This window comes from Aspergillus viridinutans (genome assembly GCF_018404265.1).
Source record: "Aspergillus viridinutans IFM 47045 DNA, scaffold_11, whole genome shotgun sequence".
NCBI lineage: Eukaryota > Fungi > Ascomycota > Eurotiomycetes > Eurotiales > Aspergillaceae > Aspergillus > Aspergillus viridinutans.
Window position 1 is genome coordinate 195,266 of NW_025091227.1, and position 17,667 is coordinate 212,932.

The 17,667-nt window shown below is 52.6% G+C and overlaps 7 protein-coding genes across 7 annotated transcripts; 1 reads left to right on the forward strand and 6 right to left on the reverse strand.

The window, feature by feature from the left end:
- Positions 1-119: 119 nt before the first annotated feature.
- Aspvir_002223 (spherulation-specific family 4 protein) lies at positions 120-1,260 on the reverse strand (the record flags this gene model as incomplete). Its single annotated transcript, XM_043273824.1, has 3 exons — positions 120-425; positions 476-833; positions 890-1,260. 3 exons carry the CDS (start codon positions 1,258-1,260, stop codon positions 120-122), a joined length of 1,035 nt encoding a protein of 344 aa, XP_043129759.1.
- A 1,211-nt stretch (positions 1,261-2,471) lies between these two features.
- Aspvir_002224 (putative MFS glucose transporter) lies at positions 2,472-4,329 on the reverse strand (the record flags this gene model as incomplete). Its single annotated transcript, XM_043273825.1, has 7 exons — positions 2,472-2,858; positions 2,905-3,195; positions 3,253-3,779; positions 3,834-4,020; positions 4,072-4,147; positions 4,205-4,256; positions 4,305-4,329. 7 exons carry the CDS (start codon positions 4,327-4,329, stop codon positions 2,472-2,474), a joined length of 1,545 nt encoding a protein of 514 aa, XP_043129760.1.
- Positions 4,330-5,437: 1,108 nt separating this feature from the next.
- On the reverse strand, positions 5,438-6,283 carry Aspvir_002225 (NAD-dependent epimerase/dehydratase family protein; the record flags this gene model as incomplete). The annotated part of the gene is made up of 1 exon (XM_043273826.1): positions 5,438-6,283. One exon carries the CDS (start codon positions 6,281-6,283, stop codon positions 5,438-5,440), a length of 846 nt encoding a protein of 281 aa, XP_043129761.1.
- A 1,123-nt stretch (positions 6,284-7,406) lies between these two features.
- Aspvir_002226 (dihydroorotase) lies at positions 7,407-8,758 on the forward strand (the record flags this gene model as incomplete). The annotated part of the gene is made up of 6 exons (XM_043273827.1): positions 7,407-7,541; positions 7,600-7,711; positions 7,739-7,831; positions 7,878-8,150; positions 8,204-8,345; positions 8,398-8,758. The coding sequence occupies 6 exons, from the start codon at positions 7,407-7,409 to the stop codon at positions 8,756-8,758; spliced, it is 1,116 nt and encodes a 371-aa protein (XP_043129762.1).
- Positions 8,759-8,887: 129 nt separating this feature from the next.
- Positions 8,888-10,785, reverse strand: Aspvir_002227 (putative amino acid permease; the record flags this gene model as incomplete). Its single annotated transcript, XM_043273828.1, has 5 exons — positions 8,888-8,942; positions 9,065-9,278; positions 9,325-9,905; positions 9,956-10,155; positions 10,228-10,785. 5 exons carry the CDS (start codon positions 10,783-10,785, stop codon positions 8,888-8,890), a joined length of 1,608 nt encoding a protein of 535 aa, XP_043129763.1.
- Positions 10,786-11,947: 1,162 nt separating this feature from the next.
- On the reverse strand, positions 11,948-12,929 carry Aspvir_002228 (uncharacterized protein; the record flags this gene model as incomplete). The annotated part of the gene is made up of 2 exons (XM_043273829.1): positions 11,948-12,443; positions 12,502-12,929. The coding sequence occupies 2 exons, from the start codon at positions 12,927-12,929 to the stop codon at positions 11,948-11,950; spliced, it is 924 nt and encodes a 307-aa protein (XP_043129764.1).
- An 863-nt stretch (positions 12,930-13,792) lies between these two features.
- Aspvir_002229 (putative rhamnogalacturonase) lies at positions 13,793-15,573 on the reverse strand (the record flags this gene model as incomplete). Its single annotated transcript, XM_043273830.1, has 3 exons — positions 13,793-14,680; positions 14,728-15,317; positions 15,372-15,573. 3 exons carry the CDS (start codon positions 15,571-15,573, stop codon positions 13,793-13,795), a joined length of 1,680 nt encoding a protein of 559 aa, XP_043129765.1.
- Between the last annotated feature and the right edge of the window lie 2,094 nt (positions 15,574-17,667).

The window sequence follows — 17,667 nt, forward strand, 5'->3', positions numbered from 1 at the left end:
CAATCATGACATCGTACGAAGCATACCAGTGAAGTCTCAAAAAGCGACAACAATCAGACAGCTGTAAGGGCAATGACAACCGCCAGGGCATGTCTAGAAGAGCATTCGGAACAATATTCTTAGGTAGACAGGAGAGACACCGCCTTGGTCCAGATCGAATCGAAAGCCTGATAGGTGTTTAAATTGCTGAGGTAGGTCTGGCTGGAGATGGCACGCAGCTGAGAGAGCAAGGTTGAGAGATCCACGGTGGCAGGAACATCGTAGACCATGCATGCAAAGCGACTGATATCCTGGCCCTTGATTTTCTGGAACTGATCGGATGAAAGGGCTCGCACAAACTCACTGTACGGCGACTCAAAGATGACCGTAACATCGGGAATGCTGAGGTAGGCGGCATCCGGAACAGTTCCTGGATTCATGACGACCTATCCAATGGTTAGCATGTCGGACTCAGAGCTGTCGGCAGCTGTCTTACGAGGTTATTCGGACCGAGTCCTTTGCTTCCTCGGATGACTGACGCCAGTTGCTTGTAATAGGTGACTGCGGCGGCATCATACTTTGAGGGTGCCTCGTCCAGGAAGATGCCGTGCACCGCAAACGAGGAGTTTCCGCTGGCAGACGGCCATCCGGCATAGGTGTTGATTTCCTTTGTCACATCCGCGATATCGCGGGTTCCCTTGCCAGTACGGACATATCCGATCACCAACGCGTTGCGGTAGGCTGTGAGTCTGGGGACTGCGGCCAGGAAGTTCTCGTCAGGCAGCGTGGTAGAGCCGGGACCATTGTCAGGATTGATGATGATGGTGAACTGGACGTCGGGGTTGGAGCTAATCCTATTGAACAGACAGGTTAAAATTTGGCTCCGACGCGAGGAAATGAAAGAACGTACAATTCTTCCATAGGTGTCCAGGCTCCCTCGGTTGGGTACAAGTACCAGGGGATCATGATGTTTCCTTTCGACGCGCTGGTTCCAGAGGCGGCCGTTGCAGAAGCAGTGGGTGTTGCAGTCGGAATGCCAACCGAGGCAGGCTCGGTAGATGCTGAAGCGTAAGCGCTTGTGCTATAGGCAGCCCCAGCACTGTAGGTGCTTTTAGTAACCTGGCTCACAGAAGTGCGCGAATGCCGCCAGCCTCTATCAGCCGAGTGCTTGTGAACCTCATGGAGACGATAGGAAGGGATGCATGCGCTGTACCCTTGCTGGACAAGGGCCATGCATCCCATCAAGCCAACCAAAACACGAGAAAAGTTCACCTGGAACATGATGATTGAAGAGAAGTAAAGGAATGACTGAAGCTAGTACAAAGGAATGACTGAGAATTGAAAAAAGGAAGGACGCTTGCCAGAAGCTGATGAGTTGACCTTCATCATTCACCAGGGCCGGCAGCTTCCATATATACTGGTGAATCCATAGATTCGAGGCCTTTGACGATCTGGATCTAAAATCAATTCTAGACCCAAGGAGCAGTGGACCATCAACGGCTGCCATGGATTGGGCCGAACGTCAGCGCTAACACCGGGCAATTTCTGGAGCTGAAACAAAATCTCCGCCACGGCGCTTTTCTCGTCGCTTCATTTGCATCTCTACAAAACTAATGCGGACTCGCTTGTCGACTCTTTGACCTATGCAAGACAAAGGAATCCAAGGACCGACAGCCTAGCCCAGAGTCTCTAGTCAGAAACTTAGAATGCATGACTACATCCCCTCGCAGCTTTTGCTCCCTTTCTTTGTGACACCTCCTGCATTCAGTTGATGCATCATACTGCTATCCTGCAGGTCATCCATCACCTCGTCAGGTACTCATATTTAGCCTGTAACTGTGACTGACTCCTTAATCTTATTATTGCAAGTCTGTGGCCAGAGGATCCCTGCGCTAGTTTATGAAAGGTTGCGTCCCTCGTCACATTCAAGGACAACATAAGCGCCTTGACTGAAAAGGAACTTGCCTGAACCCTGAAAATATCCTAAGACGTAATGTAAAGGCTGCATTCCCGTCCTTGTTACTATAGTTGATGTACCACGCGCCAGACGTCAAGTGAAGCCTGGGGTCCACGGAGTGGTAAGCATATATATGCACCATGGTTTGGCCATCACACTCAGTCACTTGTATCCGCCTCATGCTTTGGCCTGACAACATTATCGAGTTTGATGATTTTCAACAGAAAGGTCGTGTAATCTGTCTCGAAGACGGTGTGGGCTACGCGCCGGAGCGAATATCATTCGTCAAGTGGGATTAATGTGCAGGTGCGAATGGTATAGGGTATAATATTCTATATTTCCTCTCTAATCAATAGAGGTGAACCTGACACTATTCAAGGGCCCAGTATAGCCCACTACTTTTTATCCAGAGGCTATGCTGATCAATGCAGTGCGTGAGGATCAGCAATAGCATGCCTTGTATCATAAAGTTGAGAGCTCCAGTGCAAATCAAGTCTCCAGGGTTAGTTATATCGTGGCCAATAAACACAGCAGTCTAAACTACCTCAGCATGCACAGGGGTATCCGCAGGCTTCTCAGCCTCGGCCACACTCTGCTGGCGATGCTTCTCAATCTCCTCGCCAAACTTATCGTGAACCTTGTGCGACTGCCACGCCTTGATATTCGAATCAAACATCATATCAATCTCTTCCAGGGATTGCCGCGCTGTCTCGGGGTACATGAAGAACACATGGAAGGTCATGACCGTGCAGAAAACGCCGAAGATGATGTACGTCTTCCACTTGATGTTGGTGAAGGCGGGGGCAACGAAATAGGCGAGCGCAAAGTTGAAGATCCAGTTGCCGGCCGCGGAGAGACCGACGCCCTTGGCTCGGTATTTGAGCTGGAAGACTTCGGACGCGTAGATCCAGGCGGCAGGAGCCTGCTTCGTTAGTATGGGTCCGTTCAGGTCAAGAGAAGAGACTCACCCAGGTCAGACCATACACACCGACAAAGATATAGGAACAGGCAATGACGCCCTTTCCTGGTGCGCCCTTGATCTGCCAGCGTAGGTTCTTGTTGCCATCAATCTCGTCGACCGGGTTGCCGTAGGTGGCCATGATACCGGCAATGGCATAATGTAGTGCCATGCAGATGATAGAGCCGGAGAGGAGCAGCAGTCGACGACCGATACGGTCAATGTATGGCAGAATGGCGCCGGTGGTGACGAGGAAGATGACATACTGGATGGCCGACGAGTAGAGGACGGTGTCACCGGGCTAAGTCTGTCAGCGGATCTCTCCCCTATATTAACGTCGAGGGGCAAGGGGAATTACCATATTGGCCATCTGGAAGATATAGACCACATAGTACATGGCCACGTTTCCACCAAGAAGCTGCTGCCACACCTGGACGCTAACACCGCACATCGTCCGTTTCCAAACCCGCGGGCCAAACAGCGCAAAGAAGGAAACGTCTTTAGCCTCCCGTGCGATCCGCACTGCTTCCTGGACTTCCTCCCATTCGACCTGCACCTCGGGATGGTTGCGGTCGCCTTTCCCATGTAGCAAGGCCAGTGTATCCAGACTTTCTTCCCAGCGCTCCTTGCCGGCCAACCAGCGGGGCGATTCGGGGAAGAAGAGCAGGGCAACCGCCAGGATAAGCCCCGGAACGGCTTGGACACCCCAGGCAATGCGGAAAGCAGCAGGGGAGTGTACGCCCTCGGAGCAACCGTAGGAGACCAGGTACATAATCAGTATACCCCATTCGATGGCCCACTGCTGGATGCCGACGATTCGGCCACGGATACGGGCGGGAGCCAGTTCGGCGAGGTAGACGCAGACCTGAGACGAGGTGATACCCACTACGGTCCGGTGAGTTCATGTCGAGTCGTATTTGGTGACATGCGGGAGAATACCTGAAAGTCCGCTGATTACACGACCGGCGACTAGGTGTGCCACATTCTGTGCGCTACATTGGATGACAGCCCCGATGATCCAAATGATCGAGGCTACGAGAAGGGCTCGGCGACGTCCAATGCGATCGGAGATGAAACCAGCTGCAATGGCACCGGCGAATGATCCAGCAGACATGGAGGCAGTGATCTATGTCGCGAGTCTGTCAGTTTGGCCGAGAAGCGGATGGACTCGACATACGCCTCCTTGTAAGTTCGAGTCGGGAGAGTTAAAGTAGTCGAGGTACTGGTGTGTGCCTATCCACGCGCTCATGGAGCTATTGAGAATCAGCTAATGCCAATGCAGAGCATAGGACAGCACATCTGAGACTTACCTGACATCGAACCCGAATAGAGCACCGCCGATAGTGCCAAAGGCGGCCAGGACTGTCATCTGTCAGTAGTTGAGCGTCAATGTCGAGTCAGCGGGCGTACCGTATATGTTGGAGATCCGATACATCGTGCCAGAAGTGAGTCTGCACTGACCTGGTGAAGCCGTGGAAGTGACATCGGCTCCGAGTGCACTGGCAGGTTATATACAAGTCCCGCCAGACCTTGACGACGGCATCTCCAGGCCGGGTTCCCCACCAAGTCCGGGGATGGTGCCAGAATTGCAGCGCAGCCGAGAGTAAAACACCCCGCAAGAAGTAACGATCGGCCAATCCATGGGAAGCCGGGAATGGAGGAGTCCGGGGATAGGGCCTGGAGACTTGGAGAGTACCGAACGGACAAATGATCGGCTTTGGGGACAGGGAGAAAGCGAGGCCGAAGTGCGTCACCGGTGGAGTCACTACTTGTGATCATCCAGTCGGTTATTTCGACAACGGGGTTTTTCCCTCTTTATCCCTTGGCTGGGGAATTTAGCCGACTAAAGGGTTGTCTCTCAAGCACATTCACTCACCTCATGCGACATGAACACGAGTCATGTTGAAGGAAAAAGTTGATGCTGCGTCACAACATCAACGAACCGAGATATTGTGTCATAGTATCAGTATCAAACGCTTTTATCCGGGGTAGTGAGCCCCTTGCCGGCCATTGGCCTTGATAGTTGGTACTTTATGCTTTCGTTCTACTTTCCCACTCAGACTCGACATCATTTCGACTCAAGTACAGAGTATAACGCGACATCTCGGAACCAGCAGCATCGGGACGATCCGCAACTCGGTCGAGATGTCGCTCAATTTCACGGCCGGCAGCTAAAGACGCCACCTACGACAGCGTTCAGGGCCAAGACAAGCCGTCCTTGTGGAGTCTTTTCCTCGCTAGCCTAAATATGAGATGTGTGACAATCGTTTTATCAGCCGAAGACGCATCGGTGACTGTTGATGTCTGCCTGTTGTTACCACTGTTGACAGCTGACTTGTCTCGAAGAGATCATGGTATTTTAATGCTCACATTCTAAAGGTCTATTTTGCCGATAACCGACACATTCTCTACTTCTACTAATCTATTATGGTGGTGGAAGGTTCGATCCCTAAAGACACTGCTGGACTGCTTCAATTTACGTTGGAACACCATCATGATTCAAATAGGATCATCCACGGTAATGGCTGGGTCTATAGATTGATCTATCCCGTCTCATAATGCTCCCATCCCATCAGTCGCTTCGCCTTCTCCGTTGTCCAGAAGCCCTGATTACCCGACATATCAGCCCGAATCTCCGCATCAGGAAAGTACTTTCGCGCCAGCTCCTCTGACGGTATATCCTGCGTAGTCGTGGGAGCAACAATGTTGAAAATCTCACATCCCTCCCAATTGTCGCACTTCTCCACGGCCAGCAAGCACGCCCGCGCGGTCGCCACGGGATTCACCCACCCCCAGAGCTGCTTCACTCCGGCATTCTCCCAGTCCTTCTCGTGGAGCTGTTGTACCCGTTCCAGCGGTGACACCTCGTGGATCCGCAGACACGCGATCTTCATCCCGGGGAACCACTCGGCGAACGCTTGAGCCTGGATCTCTGCTTCGCGTTTTGCCAGGGCGTACGAGTCCGTGGGATGCCGGGGTGCCTCTTCGTCTAGAGGGAAGTAGTCGAAGTGTAGCGGTTGGTTGGAAAAGGCGAGCCCGATGGCGTTGACCGACGAGGCGTAGCAGAACCGCTTGATCCCGACCTCTGCGGCGGCGCGGAGGCCGTTGAACGCCGAGTCGACGTTGTTGTTGTGCACGACGTAGTCCTCCTTGTTGACCGGATTGGGGATGGCGGCCAGGTGGATGACTGCGTCGCAGCCGCGGAAGGCGTCGACGGTTTGCTGGTAGTTCATGGCCACATCCGCCGTGCGCATCTCGGTGTTGGGGATGTCGCCAGTGGGGGGCTGCTTGGTCCGGTTGACCTGCACAGTGGCGTGTCCTGCGTCCGCGCACACCTTGACGGAGACGCGTCCTACGCCTCCGCGGGCTCCAGTGATTGCTATCTTCATTCTGGTTCGATGCAGTGTGAACAGAGGGTAGTTTGGGGTCCGGCGGCTTATTATACTGGGATCAATGACCCCAGCGAGCAGGTGGTGACATGAGAAGAAGATCAAACGTGCTCCTGGACGTATGATATGGTACGATGGAGAGAACAATCGCATTCCTGACGTCAGGCACTCACATCACCATGGGGTCAGTAGAGGATCACGCAGTCTGTAACCTGACGATGCATCGAAGAACATGTCGGGACAATGTCTTGGCGCGCAAGCAGTCATGACAAGACATCTCGCGACAATATGAGTCTTCCCGTGGTCTTTGAACGTTTCTCGATGCGAGGAATTGAGTTGAGTTGATGAAGCCTCGTAGACTCCTTCGGACCTTGGTTCCGCACCAATGAATCCTAGGACAAGGTAGAAATTGACATGCACGAAATGACTTTATTGACAAATGTAGCATATAAGAGCTTGTTATGAGTCGCCGGAACATCTATAACTGAGAACTTCCTCATATTGTAAGTCTTTGCTGAACTAAGTCCTTGTTTGTCATGGAGAATATATATCTTGTCATCAACGTCGCTTCGCCTCAATCTTGGTGGTAGTTAACACGAAAATATGTCTCATGAGCATGAACATAATAACGAGGGTGACCTCAGATCATCAATTTGCAAGATGAAGAACACAACAGAGAACCTGCAAGGTTAGCACGTCGAAGCTGAGGAGTGAGGAACACCGAAGAATCCACATTGGCAACCTTAGGCATCAAATTGTTTATTCGAGTTTAGTGAGTCATCACGTGACACATCTCCTCCGAAATTTCTCTTTGCTTCAGGCCGAGCACAGAAGCTAATCCGTCATTTCCAGTGGGAGAATAACTTATAAGAATCTGTCCCAGATGCAAGCTGTAGAATTCTTCACAAGGCTCAGAATCCGTATAATCTGTCCTAAGCCAATGCGGAGGCCCCGCAGCGAGGGGCAGCAGTCACGTGACAATGTGCGGGAGCCTCGCTTATTGGAGATTTGCATGACGAGAGCGCTCAAGGCTCATGCAGCTTGACGGCGAGCATTCACTGCGACGAGAGGATCATCTTAACGAATCCAGCTGGAAGAATTGTATCGCGACGTCCTGCACAGAATGATCCTTAAAGAGACGACCCGGCTGGAGCTGCCGGCGGCGGCCGACATGCACGTCCACCTTCGCCAAGGCAAGATGATGGAATTGGTTGTGCCGCAGATTCGTAAAGGAGGCGTCGATACCGTCTTTGTTATGGTTAGTCCTGCCTATTTCTGTAGGCTTGGACATCGTGGTTGACTGCTGACGCGACCAGCCCAACCTGGTCCCTCCCGTTACCAGCGTCGCCCAGGCGCTGGAGTACAAGGCGCAGTTGCAGGCCATTGAGCCGAATGTGAACTATCTCATGTCGCTGTATTTGAATATACGTCTCTCGTCTCTCTTGCAGTGAGAAGCCTTGCTGACTGGTCCTTACCAATCCGTTACCCCCGAGACCATCAGAGAAGCCGCCGCGGCCGGGATCACCGGTGTCAAGGTGTATCCTCAGGGTAGGTCGACCGCCACTCTTACAGGCAGACTTGTTGACGAGTGCAGGCGTCACCACCAACTCCGCGGCCGGCGTGCGCGACTACGACGAGTTCTTCCCCGTGTTCGCGGAGATGGAAAAGCACGACATGGTCCTGAACCTGCACGGCGAGGTCCCCGGCTCGCCCGGCTCGGACATTACCGACATGAACGCGGAAGAAAAATTCCTCCCCACCCTCAAGATGCTCAATGAGAGGTTTCCCAAGCTGCGCATCATCCTCGAGCACTGCAGTACCGAGGCGGCCCTGGAGGCTGTCCGCTCCTGCTCTTCTTCTGTTGCGGGTATGCTTCTGTCTTTCGTATTGTATTATATGCTGGCTACTGACGACATACAGCAACCATCACCGCGCACCACCTGTACCTCACACACCACAGCTGCGAGAACCCCCTGGCCTTCTGCAAGCCCCTCCCCAAGACCTCCAAGGACCGCGATGCGCTGCTCCGCGCGGTCTGCAGCGGCGACCCTAAGTTCTTCTTGTATGCCCTATGCACCCCTTCTTTATTTCAATGCACTGCTGACGTCGTCCAGTGGAAGTGACAGCGCCCCCCACCCGCGGATCGCCAAGCAAGGCGGCGCCGAGGGAACGGCCAAACCGCCTGCGGGTGTTTTTACGCAGCCCTGCGTTGTGCAGTATGTGCTTCTGGCGCTGGAGGAGGGCGTCGAGCGGGGGGTCATCGCCAACGAGGATATCACGCAGGAGAAGCTGGCGAATTTTCTCAGTGTGTATGGACGCCGGTTTTACAAGTTGCCCGAGGCGAAGGAGCGGATTGTGCTGGAGCGGAAGGGGGAGGTCATTCCTGAGAGTGTGAAGAGTGAGGTTGGGAGCGTGGAGGTGGCGTTGTCCCGGGGGGGAGATGAGGTGTTTAGTCTGACGTGGAAGAGCTCGTAGTGGCTTTCGAGGATCCAGCGGACTCCGTGAAGTGAAAATACGGATATTCCTCTGATATGGAGCTGCAATAACTACATGTATGACTACTATATACATGATGACATGAACTTATATCAGAGAGCTACAGCGTCAAAAGTGCGCAGCCGCGGGGGTGTCCTTCCCGGTGACGATGGGCTCTGAGCTGCTATAATCACTGTCAGAGTCTTTGACCAGATTCAACTGTGGTATGCAATTGTGAATTTGTGCAGAGGTGTCCTATACACGTCTGAAATGCAGTATATACAATACAATTCTACCACGACTTACCCAGTCTTTGCGGGCACATCGGCAAAATCGGCCTCCACTCCATCGATACCCTCCTTGGGGGGACCGGCATAGTTGCGGTAACCCCAGACCAAGTACCAGAGCCCGGCAATGGCGGTGAACCCGACGAAGACGACACAGGCGTAATTCATGGTCTCGAGGGTGACGACCTTGTACGTGGGCATACAGAACAGAGGAATGGCCAGAACACTCCATGCTGTAGACCGTCAGCAGTGACTTTGCGACCGGAGTGAGTGACTTACCCAGCGCAACCACATTGCAGATACTGCCAATGACACCCAGGTTGAATCTGGCGGTGGCGATATCCGCGCGACGACGGAAGAAGAACGAGACCGCGATGGGGCAAGCGTAGCTGAGCGTCAGGAAAATAACACCGACACCGGAGAAAGCGTTGAACGCGGCGGTGGAGCCAAAGTAGATGGCGCCTAGCGCAATCTCCACCGCCATTCCCAGCATCATCGCGTTGAGGGGAATGTCCAAGGTCGAGTTGACGGTCTTCCACCACTTGGAACCGGGAATACCGCCGTCACGCGCAAAGGCCCAGGTGCAGCGGGAGGCGGCCGTCACACATCCCACACCGCAGATGATGCCGAGAATGAGCAGCGGGAGGAGCAGCAGAAAGGCTCCGGTCGAGCTGCCCAGAGCATCTTTCAGGATCACGGGGGTGGGCTGACCGGAGGCCAGGTTCACCAGCATCGTGATATCGGGCAGGACAAAGGTCAGGGGCAGCAAGAAGCCCAAACCGGCGACAAAGTTGAGCACGATGGTCCACACCATGGCTTTGGGTACCTGAATGGCAGGCTCACGGACTTCCTCACACATACTATACAATATTAACGGACAGGTCATAAAAGAGAGAGAAAGGAAACTCACGAGATGATCATTCCAGTGGCCGAGGTGGCGTATGCGGCCTGCAACAAACCGATACAGAAAGACCAGCCGGCAGGCCAGCCGGACTGCGGCTCAAAGTCGGTGAATACCCACTTACCAGAGTGTCGACCATGTTTGGCGACAACCAGGACGCTGACAATCAGGGCAATCAGGCCGATCAGGGTCAAGAAGATGGCCGAAGTCTAGATGGGAGACCACGCATGAGAAGGCGCATTGGGAGGCAAAATACTGGTCGCAACGAAGAAGAAACATACCTCCAAGATGGGGAGCCATTTGTTGCCTAGGGAAGAGATCGCATGGGTCAACAGGGTGATGGCGAGGAAGATGAGGTAGATCTGGTAGGTCTGCATGTCATCTACAATACCGACACCGGGCGCGGATTCGAAGACATTGAGACAGGCGACGAAGAACAGGGTAGTCCCAAAGTTTACAGCCAGGGTAATGGTGATGTTGCCGAGCACGTAGGCCCAACCACAGATCCAGGCGGCGGCGCGGCGGCACCAGACGGGCGACAGGGCAAAAGTTTGGTAGTAGACGCCACCGGCAGTGGGATAGACGGAGGTGATCTCGGCCAGCGAGATGGCTACACACAGGATGACGAGGGAGACGATAATCCAGCCCCAGACGATGTTGGACGGGCCTCCTGCGGCGAGTGGGTAGAAGAGGGTGGTAGCCAGACCGTAGGGGACGGAGGAGAGGATAAAGCACATAAAGGCGACCTGTAGGACTGAACGGTTGCGGGAGAGTTCTGGAGTATAGCCTAGATGCTCTAGGACGGCGTCTGCCGAGGCTTTGTCGGTGCCAGTCTCCATGGTTGTGGTGGTGGTCGTGGCGGATGTGGTGGAAAAGGTGGAGGACGGAGGGGTTCCGGGGTTGTCGCGTGGGGAAGAAGGATATCAGGGAGGTCGATGGGAAGGCACGACGTGGGACACAAAGATTGTATGCGTCAGAGAAGCATGCTCATATAGTAGTATACGATAATCCGGGCTGGGTAGACTGCGTTGGGCCTTGAGTTGGAGTATCGTGAGAACTGCGATGGGCGACGCTGACGGGTATTAAATGATAAGAAATGAAAAATCTGGAGGAAGCCAAAAACAGCAAGATTTACACGCTGCCCACGTGAGAAATGGCGCTGTAGAACAGAAAAGAGGATAATTAACATCTTAATCAGGGATACAGCGGGGCATGATTCGACAAAGGCAAGGTTTGGGAGCGACATGGACTCCGCGACAGCCACGAGGAAAGAAGAGGATGATTGGAGCAGAAAGAGCCCGAGACGGCCTGAATGACGACGGTGGAACAAGCTCGTTTAATTGCCTCAAAGCCATTTGCTGCGTTCATGGCTCGAGTTCCACCAGACGGAGGCTTGGAGATCCACCGAGACAGTCCAGTCTGGAGATATCCGATGCGCATTGTTGCTTGCATGATTTGGTTTGAGTGTACGGAGTAGGGAGTAGATAGGAATACGATTACCTATTCAAGGAAAAAGTTGAGTACTGAATAATAGCTACCAAGGCATCCCCCATCCGTCAAGTCATGTAATAATAGGAGTCACTGGACGATTTTGCCTGTTTGGGAATAGAGTTGCCCCCCTGTCATTGAACCAAGTTACGACTAACCAGCACTTTAGGACTTGACTAGGACTTGACTAGGACTGGACAGTAAAAGTATCTAGTCTAGGGAAGAGAAAAGTTAATGACGCATGGAAAAAACTCTGCTGATTTCCGTTCATATCGAGCCAATCAGATCGCCGCAACAAAGCCAGACTTATGAGCCAATAATCAACTATTTGGTAAAGTAGTGCTAAGTCTACCTAATGGATAGCCTCGGCTGAGAAGGCTGAGACATAATCGGCAGTGAATCTCAAGCCAAATGCAAGTGGTAGATGCTATAGATAAGAGCAGGTCAAGAGGGAATCAGTTACTCTCTTCCTCCACTCGGTTGAATACCATAACTTCTGACTACCAACTGCCATTAAAGGACCATTATCCCACTAGCAAGAACCAACACTGTCATCCATGTCTCGAAATGCATCCGGATTGACCCCGTTCGAGAGGCACTGGTGACGGCGTGGAGTCCAGCACTGGTCACCGTACTTGAACCGGCAGCCATCGTCGCAGTCGAGGTCGCCGTCGAATTCGCAGTCGAGTTGGTTGTCGACTGTTTCTCAACTACCTCCTTCGACATGCCCGTACTGAACAATGGAACTGTATCATTCTTGGTCCATCCGCACTTCTCGACCGTCGCCCAACCGTACGACGAATCCTGCCAATCGTCAAAGAGCACGCTGCTAGAAATCAGCTCGACGCGATTGCCCTCCTCGTCCATGCCCTTCATATGAAAACCGAACTGGTAGCCATGATACGGATATTCGTGACCAACCCAGAAATAGGCCAGCGCGCAGGTCCAGTCGCAGTCGCCGTCGTCATAGTAAGAGCTGCTCTGCCCGATATAGCAGTATGATCCGTCGCTAATGGAACGAAACATGTCAGTGTCCGTCCTTTCACGTTGGAGCATCAGCTACATACTCATCCTTGGTGCAGGATCTCATCAGGGCATATTGCAGAATATGTCCCAGCGTCACAACTGGCACAAACACCTTTACCCCGAGGTCTCCCGTGTCCTTCGTCTTTAATGCTGCGTCGCTGGCTTTGTTGCAGGTATTCTCGACGTTCGCCACATACGCCGACAGAGATGCCTGGCAGGTGGCCGTGCAGGTGCGGTCAAACGTGGCCGACTCGTAGTCGGGCGGCAGCCACCAGCGGTCTTCCTTGGACACGGCCAGGGCAAGCAGAAAGTCGTCGCAGTCGATGTGCGCGCTGTAGGCGTCCTTGCATTCTTGCGAGGTGGTGCTGGACAGGCTGGCGGTGGTGTAGTTCCAGTACTCGGTGGGGGTGTTCAAGCTGAAACTCCACACTGGCACAATAGCCAAAAGGAGTGGAAGGAGAGAATACATTTCAAGGGCGACAGGTTGACTGAAAGAGTGACTTGGTTGAACTGAAGGACAGTGACTACATCAACCTGCGTCCGTACATGATGGTGCCAGATCGGTGAACAACAACCAGGGGCACGTCTCGTACTTATGACCAACTCAGGTTACATTCTGTTGGTGACTCGGTGCCTGCGAAGCGATGAACTAGACCAGAGTCCGCTGGCTCGGCATGAACTGGTGGCTTTTTTAGCGATGGGCGATGGGCGATGGGCGATTGAGCGATGGGCGATTGAAGCATCCTATGAGCCATTTCCAGTCATCTTAGAGAGGTACATTGCATTTTACATAGAATCATAGTGATGTATGAATCCACAAACAGCAGGCAGTAGATTGACTCCATTCGCAACATCGCAGTATGCAACAACCGAGTCAACAGGCAGGATCAACAGCAGATCAACAGCAGATCAATTGAGCCAAATGATGCGTTGAGCTTGGATGAGTTGCCAAGAGGCTCTCATCAAACTACGACTTACTAAAACTTCCAGGATCCAGTGGGTCTAGTGCGAATGTTTTCCATACAGAGGACTCTGTTTTCCATAGTCGGTGGATGCCTCACTTTAGTTGTCCTCCCGTATTGCCCCTTTGGTTGAGCCGCACAGTTCCTGTTTGTTCCGTCGAATCATGACCCTGTCGCACATGCTGGCCTCGGATCCTTCATTGAGGTTTGTCTTGGCTAGTTGATCTTGTCCTCCGAATGGAGCTTGGCTCATCTGTTGCCAAGATAGAAGCCAGTTCTACGTAGCTCGTCAGACGGACGAGTAAGGATGATGTCTGAAATGGACCACGTATAAGTGAAGAGTTTGCAAGTGTGCATTCTAGACTGATGTCTACAAATACTCCAGGATAATGCTATCCCACATAAAGCCGTGCCACTGGCTGGCCTTGCTCACGGCAAAGTCAATCGAGTTCCAGCCAGACTGCAGTTTCCCTTCGGGGATTTCAAACTGGAACAACCGCCACTCGCCAGCCGTCGTGGCCGACCGATACAGACAGGGATCGTTTGGCAGAGTGGTCAGGTTTCCGATCGGACTGGTCGCATCGCCATTCAGGAGAATCATTGACGTGGTTCCCGACGAGTACCCAGCCAGGGAGACAGTGAGAAGAGCAGCCGAGCTCTTGGCCGCCTCGAACCGGATCGACCATGTTCCCAAAGCGGCCTGTCCGAAGCACCAATCCGCGGTCTTGCTCTGGCCAATGGTATAGGTCAGGTTCCCAGGACATTTGGCGACCAGCGCGTGCTGGTACGGAGCGCCGCCGTACTCGAAGCCCACCGACTTGCGGTCAAAGTCGCCGACCTGGAAGATTCTCGTGCGCGAGGGGACCTCCCATTTGAGCGTGCCCAGCTTGGCCGTGTGCGACTCTCGCACCGTCACGTCGTTCTGCAGGAAGGAGGTGGCCACGTCGGCGAGCTGGCCGCCGTTCGACCATGCCTGCAGCCCGTAGTCGCCGGTGCGCACGTCCTCAAACGTGAACCGGCCCTTGTCGTCGGTCTGGCCGGTGTAGTAGTAGGTCGTGCCCATGTCCAGCGCCGTCTTGTTCGGGTTATTGTCGCCCAGGAAGACCGATGCGCCTGCGGCTGGTCGGCCGTCGGAGAGGACCAGGCGGCCGGAAACGGAGCCACGAGACTGGTAGGCTTCATCCTCGAACCATTTGTAGGGCCATGCTTTGAACTCGTCGACTGCGCGGGCGGCGGCGTCCGTTTTGGATCCGTCGTTCTGTTGCCATGTTAGTGGGTCATCCGATAACTGATGACAAAACATACCAAGTACCACAGCCACGGTCCCCAGACCTTGCCGTCCGGAAAGACGTCGTTGGACGAGACCATAAAATGTGTGCCGTGGATCATGTTGAGCTGCACCGCATCGCCGGTCGAGCTCTCGCGATGCACCATGAGTTCCTGCTTGAGATGGTTCCCGTTGTAGTAGTCCTTGCCCGGATTGATGTACCACGAGCCAAACTCATCGCCATAGACCCCGTAGTAGTCCTGATCGCGGATCCATGCGGTCCAGTCGTACTTGGTAATGTAGGACCCGTCGGCCAGCTGCCACGTCTCGTCCTGGACCTTTGTGCCGCTGGCGATCTCCGCCAGCGTGGGAAGCGCACCGTCCTTGATGTTTGTCCGTCCGTTTGGGAAGCTCGTGTTGTCCAACCGCCACAGCGTCCGGAACTCACCCAGTGTAGGGAGGGCATGGTTGACAAAGTACTGGTACGCGCCGACCAGGTCTTCGAAGATCACCCAGTGGAAGTCGCCCTCCTTGGCGGTGAATTGGATATCCAGGAAGTCTTGTCCATTTGTCTTTCCTTTGCGATAGACTTCCGCTGATGTCCAGTTCAGGTCGGATTGCGCGCCATCTGTCATCGCTGGAGTTGGTAGATGGTCAAACGAAGCGGCAGAAGGTCACTCACTGTAGCTGACATAGTGGCCCACGGCATTCCCTACCAAATCCTTGCCTTTGTAGTAGAGCTTGACACCGTACTGCTGCCCAATGGTAACATTCCACAGATCGTTTCCGATGATATGCGTGGAATCGTCGACCTTTTGCAGAAATGGGCCTTTGGCGTGCACCCCAGCCGCCATTGCCAGACTCACAATGGATGAGAATCGCATGGTGATCGACTCTGCAGGGATGCAAGGATGATTCTGTCCTTGACAGCATCAGGTCAACAAGTATTTGTACCGCAGATATTTTCCCCATGTTTTGGAGATGCCAAGTTCATTTCGGGGGAAGATTACCACGAAATGCGGGGAGAGGAGACCGAGGCATCAGTGCTGATTGTATGAATGATGCCAATGGTGGAATTATGTTCCCATTTCCCCGGATTTTACTCTTTGCCTGGATTTGAGGAGAGGCGTCATCAATGAGAAGAAATCCAAGAAAGTCACTTCGGGGTATTTGAGAGCGTCGTTCGCCAAAGAGGGTGCACTTACCCCGAGCCTGCTGCTGAAGCCGAAGAAGTAACCATTTCTGATCAATTCTATTCATAGCAAGCAGATCGAGTAATTCTATCATAAACTCCGCATAAAATGCACTGTCTCTATGCATAAGCCCGTGTTCATATGCATCCTGTGGACTCGTATTGCTGACGTGTTCGTTGCTAGTCCACGGCTCTATATACGAGAAATGCTATGAATAGTAGCGAAAGAGGCCATCGCCTAAGGTTAATTAGAATAAGCATTGATACTCCATCAGTGTCCACTTTGCTCTTTGGTGGGCTCCATAACACTACTCCAGAGTCGCCCAGTTATAGATATCCAATTATCAATCATATGAACATGGTCCGATTGACGATATGGCTCCGTGCTTAACCGCTACGCAGGAAGACTGGACAATGAGGGATAGAGAAATCCACCAGGGAGGAGAATAGGATGCCTGATCAGTGAATCCTACCTAGCGTGAGAACCGTGAGTTGAAGATACGATGTATCATGTATAACCTTCCAAGACTCTGTGGAAATAGGGAAACTTTTCAAATTTCTGGTAGATCTAGTATGGATCCATGGTACTAGAGTTGGGGAATATTACTGAATGGCTGAGCCATATATCCCTAGGAACCAATCCATGGCTTATATCATATTTCCACGCTATTACCACGTACCAGCTACTGTATATCCATAGTATATCCATGCTTAGATACAGTATACGCACGCTTAGATATAATAGATGTACGGTGTCTTTAGAATCTATACATGAAATACCATTACTAATGCTTAAGATATGCTAGACTTTTGGATATTTCAAAAGACACCGTAGATACACTGGATATCCACCATATTCTCAACTCACGGTTCTCCCGTAAGGTACTCCGTACCAGTAATAAGATCCCGCATTCCAGGGGCAGACGTAGGCTCAACTTAAATCCTCGAGGATTCCAGAGAAGAACCAATGAATACGAGGGATTGTCGATCAGACTCCCAGTGCGGCCAAGTGCATGTGGATTTCCTTCCTTTTCCCATCCGTCTCGCCCCGACTTCATCTCCTATTCAATCCGGATCTCATCAATCTAGAACGGAGTGGCTGATATTGCGTTCAGCCTGTCCCATTTTGGTCCATTCTGTCTCAGCTGTGAATGTTCCACCCTCAAGGCGATGCACATTTGAAATCGGACATCAATCTGTAATCGTAGGTCTAAGAAGTACGGAGTACAGAGTACATCTAGATAAAATGTACTCGAGGATACAGCCTGCATGAACAACACACTCTGCATTGTCCCTGGTTGTCAAATCGGAGGATTGTCCACCTTGCCCTGTTCTATTTTAAAATCGAGTCCTCATCTCTTAGCCAGGACGCTCTAAGGCACACATGAGCAGTTAGATTGGAATAGCAACCAAGTGCAGGACACCAGGACAACTGCTCTTCGTATTTGGGCGCATCGACTGGGTTATCCTATGGTGAGACCCAGCTGGAGGATCAGCCAACGTTACATTCCAGCAGCCACACAACCCTGTTTCAGAAAGGTCTCCGTGAAGGAAAGTCTGATTGAGAACTGACTTTATAAGCGATACGACGGGCTCCCGTGTCCCCGGTTGATATTAATTGCATACAAGCTGAGTGGCAGACTGGCGAGGGTTATCCGTCCAGCCTAGTTGAAACCCAGCACGCTAACACGGTCAAACCAAACGGCTTATCGCAAGCCAAGCCTTTCTGCCATTTTATTGGCAGATAGGCCATGCGTTTAGATTGAGGTGGTGTTGTGCGAGAAAG